General features: G+C 40.5%; 1 protein-coding gene across 1 annotated transcript; it reads right to left on the bottom strand.

Annotated features, from left to right (window-relative positions):
- Positions 1-256: 256 nt before the first annotated feature.
- Positions 257-16,430, bottom strand: fech (ferrochelatase). Its single transcript, XM_034220754.1, has 11 exons — positions 16,218-16,430; positions 14,600-14,684; positions 13,858-13,977; positions 13,039-13,187; positions 10,830-10,964; positions 8,992-9,098; positions 7,601-7,699; positions 7,231-7,338; positions 4,072-4,236; positions 2,582-2,641; positions 257-661 (listed from the first exon to the last, which is right to left on the bottom strand). Exons 1-11 carry the CDS (start codon positions 16,255-16,257, stop codon positions 524-526), a joined length of 1,206 nt encoding a protein of 401 aa, XP_034076645.1. The 5' UTR covers positions 16,258-16,430; the 3' UTR covers positions 257-523.
- Between the last annotated feature and the right edge of the window lie 1,098 nt (positions 16,431-17,528).

Below are 17,528 nucleotides of genomic sequence, written 5' to 3'. Positions count from 1 at the left end.
GTGAGCTGCAATAAAACAAAATGTGAAAAACAAAAAAGAAAGAGTGCTTTTTTGGGTAACTTTGATGAAATAAATGCAAGCAGGTTATGCAGAGTGTCAGATTTACCATTAATGCAAATCCTTAAAGGGATGTTTGATTTAATGCGCGGTGCACCGGGTCAGATTCTTACTCTGAGGTGAGTGTTAAGGGCAGATATTAGTTTTTAGCATTTTGTGTTTTATTGATGCTATTCACACATTTGAAAATCAGATGGTATTGTTTGTCATTTATTATATATATATATATATTTATTACATACTTCTCCCTTAAGGTAAGGTACTTCCAGTGGTTTAACTCCAAACGTCTCAACGTCCATTTCTTTATGTTATTTTCTACAATTATTTACGGACACTTTAGCTGGTTAGACGGTGTGTGTGAGTTTTCTGTTATTTAATAAGTCCTCAGTTTCTTTACAGGTAGATTGCTGCTGGATGGGCACCAGTGTGTGTGTGTGTGTGTGTGTGTGTGTGTGTGTGTGTTTATCTATGAGAGCGTCTGGTTGGCGAAGAAGGCCTTGGTCTCTCCACAGGTGGGGTTGGTGCACATGGGGCAGCGGAGGGTCAGCTGACGGGAGCAGGACATGTTGGACTTCAGGTGGGAGTTGACCAGGTCAGCCAGAGCCTGGACAGGAAGACATTCAGTGATGAGACACGGACAGAGAGAAGAAGAGAAGCACCCCCCTTTAAAAACCTGCTGGTGTTTTCAGAACAAGGATTATTTGATACCTTTGACTAAAAGCCTGGATGATGGAAACCACGCCCACTTTCAAATGAAGAAAGCCTTGTGATGGCGAGCGCTCGTTGCTTCAATGCCACCTTTTATGTTCAATTTGACTCAGTTAGCAGCTTGCTAATAAGCTAGCTATTTCCACCATGCTTTGAGGCTTTAATGAAATTGATCGATCACTTTCCAGTTTTTACAGCACCACTCAACAACGTTTTTATTCAGTTGTTAATTCCTGTTGCTTCTACTTTGCAGATTTTTCACCAATGTAGATCTGCAGTAAATATCACCCACATGTTTTACTTTGTTAGAGTATGAAGGAGCTTTGATCGGCTGGTCTGGCTTTTGTTTGTCTCATGCACATGCAAGCAGGTAACTTGTTACATCATTTGTGCATATGGTCAAGTGTTTTTTGGTACACATCAATTCTGAATATTAGGGTTTGAAAACGTATTTTCCGCATCGGTACCAGCTGTATTTTATTATGTCTTCTCTCAGACCGACCGACCGACCGACCGACCGACCGACCACACACACACACACACACACACACACACACACACACCACACACACACACACACCCACACACACACACACACACACACACACACACACACACACTAGTCCAACTTCCTCTCACTTTTAACATTTAAAAGAGAGAGGTATTTGAACGTGAGCACTAGATGTCAAAACCTCAAAATATACTTGAAGTTTTGAATTTTTTTAAACATGTGTTATTTTATTATTCAGATAGGAGAAGAGGCAAATGTATAATCTGAGATATTTCATTTTAATAGGTAAGAATGTCCAATGAGGAGTGTAAGTATCTAGCTGTACACCATAGCAATCTTAAAACCCCTGACAGTTTTGTTGAACGTATTTTTCTTCCTAGCAGCTGCTGCAGACGGCTGCAGACTGATACAGCTCACTGAGAAACTAAAACCACACCAAGGAAACCATCCAATAACTACCAACTAATCATCCTCTGGATATTGATTTACACACACACTCAGAGAGTTGGCGAGGGGTCTCTGAGCGCGGCGGGTTTGACCAGCCAGCCAGCCGGGCGGTTCAGTTCTACTGTAGTCAGCTCTAAAGGTTCCCATTGATCTGCCCCTTTCCTTTAATAAACCCTACACACACACACACACACACACACACACACACACACACACACACACACACACACACACACACACACACACACACACACACACACACACACACACACACACACACACACACACACACACACACACACACACACACACACACACACACACACACACACACACACACAGTTGTGAGAAAGGTTGCCGGGTTGAGGAAGCAGGGAGGTGGGACGGGAAAGGAAGGATGGAAGTAAGAAAGGAGGTGAAGGAGAGGAGGAAAGGAAGGAAAGAAGGAAGTAGGAATCCATTTATTGACCACCTCCAGCCTGGAGTTCACTTACTGCACAGAACCTTCTGCTGCCGTTTCCGTTTCTATTATTAGAGCCCTGCTTGCCTTCAAACAGTCTTACATCCTTTTGTATCCCTTCCTTCTTACATCCTATATCATTATTTGCTTGTCCCATTTTCTGAACTTACTTTTAAACGTCCCTCTCCATATGTTACTCTCCTTAAACTGACGTTTGTTGGTTAAAGATATAAATGCATTCTCCTACATCAACACTTAAAACTGATTGATTTTAAAGGGCAGATAAAATGTGTAATATGTGTGCGTTTGATATGTCCCTACTTCCTGTCAGTCTCTATTATCAGCTGCTGTTATAAAGTTAGAGAGTATGTGTGTGTGTGTGTGTGTGTGAAACCTACCTGCATAAACAGAGGGTTTCCATTCAACGACTCTGCTCTCCTGATGTTCTCCACCCCACACTGAAGACACAAAGAAAGGAGATCACACAGGTTTTTTTAATTACCAAAAAATATGCAGCACAGTTCAAATGTTTTAAAACAGGTTGGGTGTAAATCTATGGGGAAAGGAATGTTCATTACAAATTTAGAAGTGTTTCAAAAAGAGTTTAGAGTTAACAACAAGTTTGATTTTGGTGAAACTCGTCTTGACTTTGGAGAGTGGGGACATATTTAGTAAGTAAAGAGATTTTTGGACACGAAAAATGTTTTGGGAGTTTGGGACAGTGAGGACATAGAAATAGGGACATTTTGGAGTTGCGTGTGTGTGTGTGTGTGTGTGTGGCACCAGTCACATTGATTGGTGGCCCCCTCACTGGTGCCTTTACACAGACACACTGCTGCTGACACACACACACTTTTGCCAATTTAAACTCCACACAAAGATAAACCATTAAATAAATTATCTGCTAGGGATGTAACGATACCAAAAACTCACGGTACGATAATATCGCGATATTGAAAAATAAAGAAAGAATTTTGACTTTTTTTTAATTAATTTTTTTATAAATGTCTTTATTAAATAATAAATCTGAGTCGTTCAGCATTTTAGTAGATAGTAGTATTTTAAAGTGTCAAAAATATAATAATCAGACCCTGCAATAAAATAAATCAAGTTCCACTTTAGTTTTTCAAGTAACTCAACTCTAACTCACTCACTCGGCGTCATCAAGGTTATCTTTTAGGAATATGAGCATGTCCACATTTCCAGGTAGAAGCTGGGATGTTTGGGCGTTTACAAAATCCCCTGCTGTGGAAACAACTCTCTTGCTTGGTACTGATGTTGCTGGGACAGAGAGATATGCTTTGGCCATGGGTGACAGCAGTGGGTCAAACTTCATTGTCTCTCCACTTCAAAAACAATACCGTTTTGGCCAAGAAGGTGAGGCTTATTGACAGGGCGAGATATACTGTTGGTACTTGTCAATGTCTCTAGGTGTGTACATGTAGCCCTGTAAATACGATGTCCTTTTGTGTTCCGTTGTTTTATGTTCATGTTGTAACCTACTTGCTGCCATGTTGGACAGGTCTCCCTTGATGATGGGACCATCTGGTTAAATCGCGGTAGATTTTGTCAGTTTCACGACGGTATCGAGACATTTATTTATCGCGATATTCGATATATCGTTACATCCCTATTATCTGCTGCTCACACCTGAACTTTTGAATGAACATCCATAACATTCCTCTGTTTGCAACTATTCTGCACTATTTCTATTCTATTCTATTGTATTTACTTGCACATTTATCTGTGTTATTGTGTTGCACTGTTGGAGGAGCCTGTGACCTCAGATGTTCATGGTCATATCTACACTGCAGCTATGACAGTAAAAGCTTTGAATCTTGAATCAACATCCTCCTTTTGATCCAACAAAAAAATCCAACTCCCTTACCTCCTGCCCCAGCACCTGTCCATACTCGATGTCCAGCTCGTGCAGGGTCTCGATGTGGTCCGAGGTGAAGGCGATGGGCACCAGCAGGATGTTCTTCTTCCCTCGCTCACACAGGCCTTTAATCACATCGTCCGTCTGGGGGCCGAGCCACTGCATGGGCCCCACCTGGAAGACCCAACACCAGACAGGACAACCGTTTTATCCCACAAAAAGGTGGAGATGTATCGCCTTGCACATTACAACAGTTCTGCCACCCTTTAAAACAGAACAAACGGTTATAGACCCGAGAGGACGGTCCATTGTCGAGTTAACGACCTCATTAGATTTCCTCCACTGCTAACTTCACTGAGGCTCCAAGGATACACACTTTGATATTGTGTCTGTAATGAACACTAGGGGGCACTAGTAGGACTTCACTCTTTTAGGTTGTGGTTGAAATGGCCAAATAAATGACATCCTATGTATTTTCCTAACCCTTTTTTACTTGACCTTGATAGAAAACGTCATGAGATCAAGAACATTTGTGAAGGGAATTCATTAAAGCAAACTGCGGTGCTCGGAGAATCCCACTGCAGTCACACTACGATATGCAAATATGGGACTGCGGATGTTATCGATGTTGGTCCACAGTGGAAAGTACAATGTTCGAAACATGGACTTCTAAAAGTGCAGCTTCGATATGTTATCCTGTGCGTTTGTATGTAGATGTCAGCTACATAAACATTGAAAAATACAACTTTGTTAACAAGGTTGAATTAGAAACAGAAATAAAGGCAACCAGTCGAACCAGTTCCAGTTCAAATTGGGATGTTTCCTCACTCCTAACCTCCTGCCCACTCACACTCCCAATTAGTTTGATAGCATACATGACGATCTTTATTCCTTATCCTGTTCGTTTGTTATTGTGACTGGCGTATCTTTATAAAAGCAAAGCATTGTGGGTCAGCATGATGTCCTTTCCTCTGGTAAAGGACGGTCCAGTGTACCCTTTGCTAAATGACATACGGAAAGGGAAGCATTGGATCACCTTTCCTTAGCATTTAGAGAATTCCACCTGCTCTTATCATGGCTGCCATTTGGGAACTGTTGGGTCATTTCTTTCAGTGAGGAAACTTCCTGGGAAAAGCTTTATTCTACCTGAACTCAAGTCTGCTGAAATCAAGCTCTTGTGTGAAACCCCTCTTTAATGGTCTCACATGCAGAGCACCCAGCACACAGTGAAATGTGTACTCTGCTTTTAACTTTTAACCCATCCTAGTACCAGGAGTCTAGCACTAGGAGCAGTGGGCAGCTATTGCACAGCGCCCGGGGAGCAACGGGAGTGAGGGGGGAAGGGGGGTGTCCGGTGCCTTGCTCAAGGGCACCACGGCAGGGCAGGAAGTGAACTGGGACCTCTCCAAGTAGCAGTCCACAGTCCATATTTATGTCTGTTCGGGGACTTGAACCGGCGACCCGACGGCTCACAGTCCAAGCCCCTACCGACTGAGCCACTGCTACAAGTCACACTATAACATACCACAAAAGAAAATCTCTGGTATGGTCTCTTTTTAAAACAAGCATAATATGTCTTAAAACGGGATGTGTGTCCTGTGTTATGTTATTGTGTAGTAAAACACATTGTGTGATTTTCTTCATGCTAAACAGGAAGCCAGCGACGCCTCCCAGTCCTCTTATATTGTGAACAGATGATTGGCTTCAAGAACTATTCATGATGTGGGACTTTTGAGCTCTCATTGCTCTAAAGTAGCTTCAGCATTAGACAGACATGTGGCTCCACCTGGTGGCGTTCAAAGGGAATAATGATTCTGTGATATCAGCATTAAACTGCACAGAAAAAAACTGTACAGCCTGCATTTGTGAATATTAGGGTTAACATGAATACCCTCTATTAAAATTCAACCTCTCCTTCATACCTGGAAATGTATTTTTAAAGATTTTAGGTGAAGTTGGAGACTCAGAATGAGGCCTTGCTGAATAAAAGCTTGAAAATGACAGTGTCATTAATCACTGGCTTATATTTTGGACAGCGTAGCAATAAGCATATTCAGAATGAAAATACCATTACAATTCTGCACCTCAGGAAAAATGTAGTTTCATAATTTATTAATAATATTTAGTTGGAGTTCTGACTGGGACGCGGGAAGTCAGTCAGAGTTGGGGTCCGGGGGGGGGGTGCTAGTGGCGCTTACAGGGGCGGCCCTGTATAATAAGGTCATATTAAATGCAGTCATGTTGTCTTTAGCAACAGCTTGTGAGAGCAGCGCATTCATCGGAGTTCGTTTTAATGCTGCCAGTTTGTTGACGGCCTGTGTGTTGATGGGACTTCTCATGCTCCCTAAATGTTTCCCCTGCCTTTCGCCAGTTGTTAAACCCTGCTTTCACAAAACTCCCATCCCTGATCTCGTCTGCACTGACGAGCTTCTTCTCTATAGCAGAGCGACAGAAGAAGCACACCCCATTATCACTTTCTCTTATATAGTGACGCTTTTTATAGACTGCTTACACTAAAATGCTAACTCAAATAGTAACTAAAAATAAATCTTTTGTATTGATTTGTTTAGTGAACTTTTTGACGTTGCAGTGACAACTCTCCGCCAACAGATGGGGGTGCTGCAGCCCCCTCAGCACCCCCCCTTCCCGCGTCCCTGAGTTCTGATAACGGCTGGTACGTCACTAAGCACTGGCTGCTGTCTGACTCCTCTACAATAGGAGAATGGGTAGATATAGTTAATGACATTAAATAATGGAAAAAAATAATTGTTCTCTTCGCCTACAAATGAAAAGATTTACTAAGTTATATTCAGAATGGGTTGCTTATGTTAGACAGACACTTTATAAAGTTAAAACACTTCTAACCATCAGCTGATGCACAGTTCTACTGGCAAAATAAAAGGTTGCTTGGTCTCCAAAACATATAATTTTGTGTTTGTTTATCTGTTATAAAATGTGCTGGATTGCCCCACACTATGTTACTGTACATTTCAGTGACTATACATCCTTCTGTATCGCCTACAGTTCATTAAAATGGTATAAGGTGCATATAAACAACAGAGGAGAATGAGAAGGGGAGGGTTTCAAGTCGTACTGCTCCTTGATTGCAGATCCTTAATACTCCCCGTTACTGGAAGACTGTTGAGGGTCATTTGAACGTGTACTCACCCTGGACTGCCACACCAGTCTGTAAGGGTTACAGTGCCCCAGTCTCTCCATGACTCTCTGAACTGTGGCCCCCACCTCCTGAGGGTACGGGTCGCCTCGGTTTACCACCTGCACACAGTACAAAGGGGAAGCAGTATTACTAATAGTCGTTATAGTACAGTAGGATGACGAGTAAGAGTAACAGAAGGTAACCAAGTAGCAGCAGCAGGAGTATTATGTGGTAGTGAAAGTATTAACAGCAGGGTCACTAATGCTGTAATGGCAGAGAGTAGTTGTTTGGAGAAGGACGAATCATTTGGAAAGATATCTAGTTGTGATATATATTTGACTGATAATGAATCTACTGCTTTGATGTTGCAGGAATACTTACAGCCATAGGAAGCGAGTGTGCGGAGAACAGAATGACGACGTCGTCTCTCTTGTCCTCTGGAAACTTCAGCAGCTCGTTTTTGACGTGTTCTGCAAAACACTACACACAAAGAACAAGGGTTCAGAAATAAAGAACGAAAACAATTCTTGAATGATAATGGCTGACTGTTTTTCAGGTTTACTCATTATTTTACTGCCTTTTTATAACGATACTAAGGATATTTCAGAAAGCATGTATTTATTATGTGTCATTGTTTTGTTATGTATGTTTATTTATATCTCGCATTAACATTAATATTTTGTATTTAATGTTACTTTTTTCTTTCTCTGTACTCAGGTCTCACTTGTAAATAAGATGTCAGTCCAGTTCCTGATTAAATACACTAAATATTTTAGGCATTTTTTGCAGATATTTCCGTCTTTAAAAAAAGAAAAGAATGCAGAAACAAAAACAGTTAGGCCACTTTCGAATCCGTGTATCGACCGTCCATTTGTATTTCTTTATTAAACGGAAGAGCGTCTGAGAGGCCTTTTCGCTTTACTAAATGGTCTAATGGTCATTGGAGCGAGGGGCGGGGCGAAACTCACGGAAGTGATTTCAAAACAAAAGCACTCGTTTGCTCGGAACGGTGATAATATTACAAACAAGGGGAAACAAGGTGAATTTAGCGATCACAACGACACACATTGAGCCCGGAAAATGAATGTTATTAAGGCTGTAAATATAATAAGCCTATGTCTAAAATGGAGGACATTGTTAAGAGATTTAAACTATACAGCGATTCTGCACTGCGGTCAACTCAGCCGTCTCTCCACTTTGTTTTTTTCATATCAGCTGCTCTTCATTTTTTGTCCTGCTATATTTGATGATCGATACAAATATTTGTTAATAAAACTGATACTGTTGGACTCGGTACTAGTTTGACTGCTACCAGAAATAAAATGAAGTACTTTTACGGTGTACTTTGTGAGTAATCCTCAGAGTCCCCTCCATAGTACATAATGCACGTTTTCTGCTATCTTTGATGAGTGATAAAAATACAATGTTACCATTAGTTCTTAATGATACTGCTGGACTCAGTAGTCTTACACCTACTACCACAATACAATGAAGTACTTCTCGTGTGTTGTTTAAAAAAAATTAAATTCACCTTGTTTCTAGGGATGGGATTTTGAAAGCAAATGTATATTCGAATATTCGATTAATCGTTCCCATGTTTCCCCCCCTGTAATATTATCACCGTTCCAACCAAACGAGTGCTTTTGTTTTGAAATCACTTGCGTGAGTTTCGCCGTTTAATAAAGAAAAACAAATGGACGGTAGATACACGGATTAGTTCATTTCCTGTGTGTGTGTGTGTGTGTGTGTGTGTGTGTGTGTGTGTGTCTCACCTCCACCAGCAGAGGGTGTGTGGGCCAACGGTCGATGACGCTCCAGCGCATCTTTGGACTGTCTACTCTGTTGCTGTAGTAACGGTAGATGGCGTTCAGACTGCTGCCTGTTAAAACAGAAACACATTCATATTTGAGTCATTACACAACATGTTCCGTCCTCTGTCAGCCGCTCAGCCGCTCCACTGTAAGGTTGGACATAAAGTGCCTTGCTTGAAGGCACGAAGAGGGGAAATTAAACATATGATTAAAAAAAAGGGGAAAGCATCATCCGAGTCAGTGTTTCTGTTCAAAAGATAAAACATATCAGAGAGAGATACAGATACATACAATTTAATAATGTTGGTACTGACTTCTTTTATACGTTTGCTTACGTTGATAATGCTGCTACATATCCCTTTCTGTGGATGTGTACTTTTGAGATGTGTTGTTTAATTTTAGGTAATTTCTTTTTTACGAGTACTATGTGTTATTTTATTTTGCCTTTTATCTGCGCTGTCTTTGTACAGATGTGTGTGTGCATGTGTCTGGGGATGAGCAGTAAAGCCTGTATGCGAGTGCCTAAAAACGTTATGTACACATTGGTACATTCTTATATAACTAACGTGCTTTATATATTAAGGCTTAAAGTCAGCATTTTAGGGGCGTGGCCACTTTGAGTGACAGGTCTTAGGTCGTTAATTGCATGATGTCTGCTTCAATACATAAGTACCAGGGTTTCCGTTAGCCGGTAATTACCGGTTTTTAGCTGGTAACATTTATTAAAAACCGGTAAATTCAAAACCTGCCGGTCAAAATGTCTGGTAATAATTAGGGAGGCTCCGATAGATCGGCCGCCGGTCATTATCGGCCGATATTCACTCTTAATAGTTTGATCGGTGCTCTCTATAAAGGCCGATCAGGAGAGCTGGATCTGATCGATATGGACATAAACGCGAGTGAAGTGTAACCGGACCCGAGAGAGAGATCAGATCAGCTGCTGAGTCAGACCGAGACACGCAGCTCTGCATAATCACCTGAAGCCCCGCCTCTGTTTAGCGAGCTTTAGGAGCTGCATGAGAAACTGACGGGCTGTCAGAGAGAGAGGGAGGGAGAGGGGAAAAGAGAGCATCCGTTTCTCCCGTGTTATTATTCAAAGTTAATGTAAACTTTTGAATAATGTACGTTATCTACTACAAGTAGTTTGTTTGAATGTAATAATTATGTTGTTTGTTGTTTGTGGAATAATTTATTGGAAAATGAATCTAAATTTTTCCATCCGTTACGATTATAAACTGAAGCAATATAAAAATGAGCCCATTAACTGTGTTTTAAACTGAAGCATATCCTGTCATAGTCCGGTAATTACCTGCTAACGGAAACTCTGCTACACAACTATTATTGAAATATGACCGGTAAGTTTCAAATTTGTCCGATAAAATTAATTCTGCCCGGACATTTGACCGGCGAGAAAAAATCCTAGCGGATACCCTGATAAGTACACCCATTTCTTTGATTATTCAGGAGTTAGACATGTCACCAAGATGGCGACATCCCTAGCCACCTACACGTGTGTGAGTGTGTGTGTGTGTATGTATGTATGTATGTATGTATGTATGTATGTATGTGTGTATGTATGTGTGTATGTGTGTGTGTGTATGTGTGAGAGAGTATGTGTTTATCAGAGGGTCACAGGGTGGATGGCAGTTAGGGTGTGGGCACACTCAAAAAAGTCTCAACAAATGTCATCTTTTCTGCATCAATGTGATCTTTAGAAAGGCGTTCTCTACAGCTCACAGAGGAGCAGCTGTTGTCGGGAGGCTTTACGTTACATCTGTTTCTCCGCTGTGTGAGCCTACCTGTGGTGGAGCAGCTGTACTGAGGATACTGCGTGAAGGCCACCGCTCTCTCCACTCCGTCCTTCTCCATCTCCTCGATGGCTTCCTCCGTCAGCGGGTGAACGTACCGAAAACCGATGTAGAACTTGTGAGGAGCTGAAGAGAGAACACACTCATTACTGCGGTCACTGGCTAGGGAAAAACACAAGGTTGAAACACATTCATCTGGCATTTGCATATTAAAGTGGACCTGTCATGCTATATATAAAACATGTATTTTTTAAAAATACCAAACAGATCACCCATTGTAGCCATGCCTCATACTGCTCAAACCGCTCTTTTGCAGCCCTGTTAGAGAAACGCAGATTTTGGGTCCTTAGCTTGAAATAAATAAATAAGAGGAGGCGGAGCTATTGCCTGATCAGAATTCTACCGGAGATAAAGTTAAATTCTGTTGTGATAAAACGCCATCCTGTTCTAAACCACGTCAAGGATTCTTTCTGAAACAGTATGGAGCTCAAATGCTTTTTCTCTTGCGGGTTTATCACAAGGTGAGTTCCTTTTTTTATTTCCTGCTTTTTAAACACATGTGCTCTACAGTACAGGTTAGCTCTGAGTGTTAGCGAGGCTTGCTAATGTAAACAAAGATGTCCAAAACACGTCAGGCATTGTTTCTGATAGCAACTTTCTGTGGGTCCACCGCCGATTTGACGTCAGATCGGCAGCCAATCTGTATCCGCTCGTTGTACACCCGTTTTAAAAGATTTGGGTACGGAGGAAAAGAGAGACGGTTTTATTTTCTGACGCTGCGTGAGTTCCCTGACACACACATATTTATGTATAAAAGACATCACAAAGTGCATTTTGCATGATAGGTCCACTTTAAGGGAATTGTGTGACTAATCCATTAAATACATACGATATTACTTTGATGGTCAGATCAAGTCTGACATTTTACTTGCATCACAGCAGCTCCATGTTTAACATCAACAAGGACATATATCAAGACCGCTACTTGTTTGTTTCGTTATTACACAGACTTAGTTATTATATAAAAAATAAATGGGTTGTTCTACTCTGATGAGGTTAGTGATGTCACAGGGTTTGGCCACTTTTCAGAGCGAGTGTTGTGTTGTTATCAGCGAGGTGTGTGCAGGCGTGACAAGACACTCCTCACTGTGTCACTATCTTCACTTCACACACAGTCTGCTGCCAACCAGCAAGACACACAACAGCTCTGTTATATTACGACATCTTAAAGCCCCTTACAGACAGAAGCAGCTCAGTCAGTAGGATTGGGAACTGAAGGGTCTCCGGTTCAAGTCCCAGAAAGGTCCCAAGTAAAGAGTCTGAACTGAGGCTAAAAGCTGCCAGGTCGCTTTCTTCTTTCGATAGGAGGGAGAGATGTCACTGTGTGTGGTGCTGTGCACAGGTGTGACTATTAAACGAGGCCTTGTTAAAATCCTCCGTTCTTATTTGAATTTAATCGATCCTGATTAGCAAGGCACCATCAAAGACACAAGACTGCATTGCTGTGTGTGTCAAATGGAAATCAAGAATGCTTTAACCCCAAGAGTAACAAGTACTTATAGTTACTAATAGTTCTGATATGGAAGTACTTTTTCAGCTGGTGAACGTCCCATAAGTAGCTGTAAGCTGAGTAGCAAAGTAAATGCAATTTATTTGAAAGGTAGGATTCTTTAAATGCAGATACCTACTGTAGTTTGTGTGTACTTCAGATCCCAGATGGCTGAGGGTTGACCTGTGTGTGTGTGTGTGTGTGTGTGTGTGTGTGTGTGTGTGTGACAATTGAAAAGGAATTCATTTCTGATGATAGGTCCTCCCTGATGATTAGTCAGTAATCTGAGCAAGGACTCATGTAAAAAAAAAAAAGGTGCTTTATGTGACAATTATGCAGGAAAATCTAAATGATGTGAAGTTAATTTTAATATAAGTATAGCATTTTCTAGCCAAGAGCGATGCAAAGCAGGGACGGCAAACTAGCTAACTGTTACCCAAGCTAAGGTTAGCCAGCTACACGGCATGGATCAAGGTTGTTAGCTTCTTAACGTTAGTTGATGAAGTTATATAGTAGTATCGTAGAGTAAATGGTCCAAATAAAATTCAGTAGGATCACAGATCGTGTCATTATCAGGATACGTATAATGATTTATGAGTGTAATGTAGTGTCACGTGGCTGTTTGATGACGGGGGGGAAGAAGTGTCTCACCCGTGTCAGGGCTCATCTCGTCCAGCAGCTTCACCATGCCCTCCCCCTGCATGGAGGTCCAGTGTTTGATGGGCGAGCCCCCCCCGATCTTACTGTACTGCTCCTGGATCTTTGGAGTCCGTCGCCTAGCGATGAGCGGGCCGAGCTGTCTGTAGAGCAAACGGCAGGTTTTTTAGAACAATACACAAAACAATGTATTCCTATATAACAAATCACCACTGGCTGGCAGAGAACTATCAAAAGACTCAAAGGTTTTATCGTCATATGCACAAAGCTACAGAGTAGAAATGGCAATGAAATTCTTCTGACCTGAGCTCTTCCAACAATGAAACATATAAAATAAAATACAAAAATACAAAATTAAAAGTAGTGCAAAAAGTCTATATATATATATATATATATATATATATATATAGCTTCCTGGACAACTGGACTCCAAATCACACTGTACATTTCATATCCTAATATGTAATATTCCATAACTCACATACTTATGTATATATAATATCCTGCTTTATATTTAGTCACTGTACATTTTTAATTCAACATGTATATTTTCTTCTTTTGCTATTTCATTGCTATTGAGATGTTGACATTTTTAAATGTTTATTTCTTGTCTTTTAATTTTATTGAACAACGCCATGTCTTTTTATGCTGCTGCAACACAAACATGTCCCAACTTGGAATCAATAAAGTACTTCTCATCTTATCTTATTCATGAATCTTCCAACTGAATATATTCTACAAGATTACCGCTAAAAAAAACATCTTCCATCAATAAAATGTGTGTGTTTGTATTTGTGTGTCCATGGTGCATACTTCTGTACAGGCAGCTGAATCAGGTCTGTGTCCATGAAGAGCCGCCGCAGGAAGTCATGAACGTCTGATAGTTTCTCCGGTCCTCCCATGTTCAGCATCAAGATGCCAGTCTTAGGTTTCCTGCAGGCACAACAGATTCATTATTAATAATTAATACCAAACACATGTTGATTTGTTATTACATTACATGTTAGACGCTTTTATCCAAAGCGACTTACATACTCAATACTGTGGGCAATCCACACAGGAGCAATTTGGGGTGAAGTGTCTCAGGGACACAACGACATGATGACTGCAGTGGGGTTTGAACCTGTGCTCCCCTGATCAGAACACCAACGCACTAGCCCACTGCGCCACACGCCTCCCTATTTGTTCTGATTATTAAAGTCAAAAGACAAGGTCCAAGCCATTTTTAAACTATTGTCCCCATAGGCTATAATGGTAATTAGTGCTAATTAACAAAACGTATGCTAATTGCCCAACATATGCAAGTTAGCATCCGGCAGTTTCTACTGTATGTGCTGGGGACCCGTACTGTACATTTTTCACATAAAACATTGGGGTATATTTTCAGGTTCACTATAGAAGCTGGCAACTAGACTAATAACGTATTGTTTAAATATGGAGATTAACCGACAACTATAGACAGTCCGTCAGCCGCTCAACGATGTAAGCACTTCAGATCCCAGATGGCTGAGGGTTGTCCTGTGTGTGTGTGTGTGCGTGTGCGTGTGTGTGTCACCTGTTGTCCTGTATGTCTGGAGTCTGGGCAAAAGCAGCAGCAGTGGAGCGTCTCCTGACACTCAGACTGACGCTGCTCCTGGCAACTACAGAAGAAGAAAACAGGTTATCTATGAATCTGTTGTAAATATACGGAGAAAGCACATTCGCTTTCATACACTTAATGCATTCAAAATGTTACCCCTCTGAAATGTTTAGTGTAAAACCAAACCGGTTGTTCGTTTTTTCTTATTGCAACAAATTCATAGTTATTATTTATTATAAATACGCATGTGGATATACATCATTTCCTAATACCACATATTTGTTTAAGCACATCGGATTTGTTTTTCACCTCTTGAATTTAACTAAAAGAGACATATGTTTTTTTTCTCAAGCATTCAGTGGTTGTTTTTTCTACTTCCTCCATCAATAGTTTAATTTAGAAAACTTTAAGAAATGTGTGAATACACTCAAACTATTCATTCATCAATGATTGAGTAATCTGTATTTGGGACCGGGTATTAGTCATGAGAGGAGCCCGGCTGCACCATTACATCAAATGAAAATAATCTACAGTAGATGTCATGTGAATTAAATTATACCGATAAAAGTACAATACATTTGGCTTCTTTGGAAATGTTGGGATCTCCAACTAAATGTTCACAAAGTTATGTTAGTTACAAAAATGTCTGACAAGGTTACATAAGTATGATAAGTAAAATAGTGGGTCCATTATCCTTAAATGACCTTAAGTGAAGCTAAACAAACCTTTATAAATAGTACGCTGATATCAGAACCAGTTTGTGAGGGGGGGGGGACAGAGACAACAAGCTGCAGAAGATGCAATATATTCTGATTTGTGTAAATGCACTGTATGAATGTCTAATTTTAAAGTCTAACACATAAATCCGCTTTACTTTCATAACCCTGAGCTGCAGTACCACGAGGCGCCACCAGAGGCAGGCTGTCATTATGCAAGTTCACAATGCTGGAATTGTGTAACTACGTTTAAATGTTAAGTTATTCCTTATTCGCCGTTAAAACTTGGACAATTAACACTTTTTACTGATCCTCTGGTGGAAAATAAATGCAGAAAGGGATAAGTCCAGTATGCAACATTAACGTTTAACTGTAACCTACAGTACAGTTGGGTATCGTCAAACTAACGGGCGTTAGTCTAGTTCCAGAAACAGCGCATTTTGTTTGCAAAATAAAAGCACATTAGCGGAGACCCTCCAGCAAATACTAGGATTTAGAATTTAAAAAATGGCAAACATGAAAAGGCTATACCACTTTAGTTCAGTTAAAGTGGAACCACGTGGATGCTGACTTGATAAATGTCAATAAAACAAAGAATTGCGCTTTAAATTCACAGCAATAGTTTTATTGTGAAAGTTCTGACCGGAAGTTGTACTTCCACATCTTTGCTAACTTTACGAAACGAAGCCAATGTCAGCGTGTTGTTGAGTTTACACTATGTTTAATCAAACAATCATCACTCGAAACTGAATTAGTACAGCATGAAAGAAACACAGTAGCACAGTTCACTTTGTGACAATACAAAAGCGAAATTATGACACTTGAAGATATCAATGCACATATTTAACCAGGCTAACTTAGCTCACAGTCACACTCACATTGTATTAAACGACCCGCGCTGCCAAAGACTGCCATCATGATAGTTTCCGTTGTCAATGCCAGTAAACGTCCTTGTCCCCACTGTTATGAAGGCCGGATACTTAGTAATAGTCCACGAGTATTTCCCCACACTGAGTAACTCGCAGCCCGGTGTAAGGACAGATTGCTTCAGCTACTACCGGCTGGCTGCACTGAGTCCCTCCCCTGTCAAAATTGGCAACGATAGCTTTAACACTTCCGGTTTAAAATTTCAATGTAAAACTACTAGTGACACAAGTGGCATGATGCAGCAGTTTGGAGAATATTGTAATCGTTTGCAATCGCACATGATGGACGCGTTATTCACCTATTCACTTCTTGTCATTATTTGTATTTATTACATTATACTTTATTTACAAGTTTATTGTAATTATGGTATTTTTATTACTATCATATGTGTCTTTTTATTCCTCTTATATGTTCACTTTGTTTTATGGGGTTTTATGTATTGTTGCATCGATTCAGTTGTCTTGTGTCTTATCTGTCAGAGAGAAACCATTATTTTATGTTTGTTATCATACATTTTACCTCCTTGTGTCTATGAACCTGATAAAATGTTGTATTTTGCCGCAAAATGTATTTTACCTTTTAAAATTCTTAACAAATAATCTGAGGGGAATTTCTTAGTGTATATTTTTAACTTGTGATGTGTCATTTTGTAAAGCACTTTGAGCTGCATGTGTTGTATGAAAAGTGCTATATAAATAAAGCTGTATTAGTATTATTATCACCTGAATGTCCTCCTAGAGCACCATTGTGTTCTTTTTAACCAAATCTCTCTCAGAGGGGCGTGGGGAGGGGCTCCTTATTTTCATCTGAAGTAACAGACAGAGAATCAGCACTTTGGAAACAGGGCTGAAACAGAGGGGATTATGGGATGATGCAATAATCTGTTTGGTGTTTGGAGCCAAACACTTCAGAGACATGTTCTGTATATATCTGAGACCTGTAATATATTGATGAAAAACAGTATAATAGGGAACTTCAACATCAGCATAGCAGAAGACAACAGATGTCTCCCCCCTGGATGTTGAACCCGAGCACCTGCATGAAAAACCAATGATTAGACCTCTACTTTCAATTGCTCTGAAAGTTTCAACAAGTGCACGTGTCTTTAACAACATCTTTGAGTTGATACCATATTTAGTTTCACTTCCTCTGACCAGTCCCCCTTTTATTTGGAAGCGTTGTATCCAGTTGTACACAGTGCAAGGAGACACACAGTGACTCTTCTCTGTCAATACATATTTTAAAAGCTTACAGCAACTAAA

Source organism: Gymnodraco acuticeps, unplaced genomic scaffold (genome assembly GCF_902827175.1).
Source record: "Gymnodraco acuticeps unplaced genomic scaffold, fGymAcu1.1, whole genome shotgun sequence".
In the NCBI taxonomy this organism is placed as follows: domain Eukaryota; kingdom Metazoa; phylum Chordata; class Actinopteri; order Perciformes; family Bathydraconidae; genus Gymnodraco; species Gymnodraco acuticeps.
The sequence above is the reverse complement of the archived record's forward strand: the minus strand, read 5'-3'. Positions and strand labels throughout refer to the sequence as shown.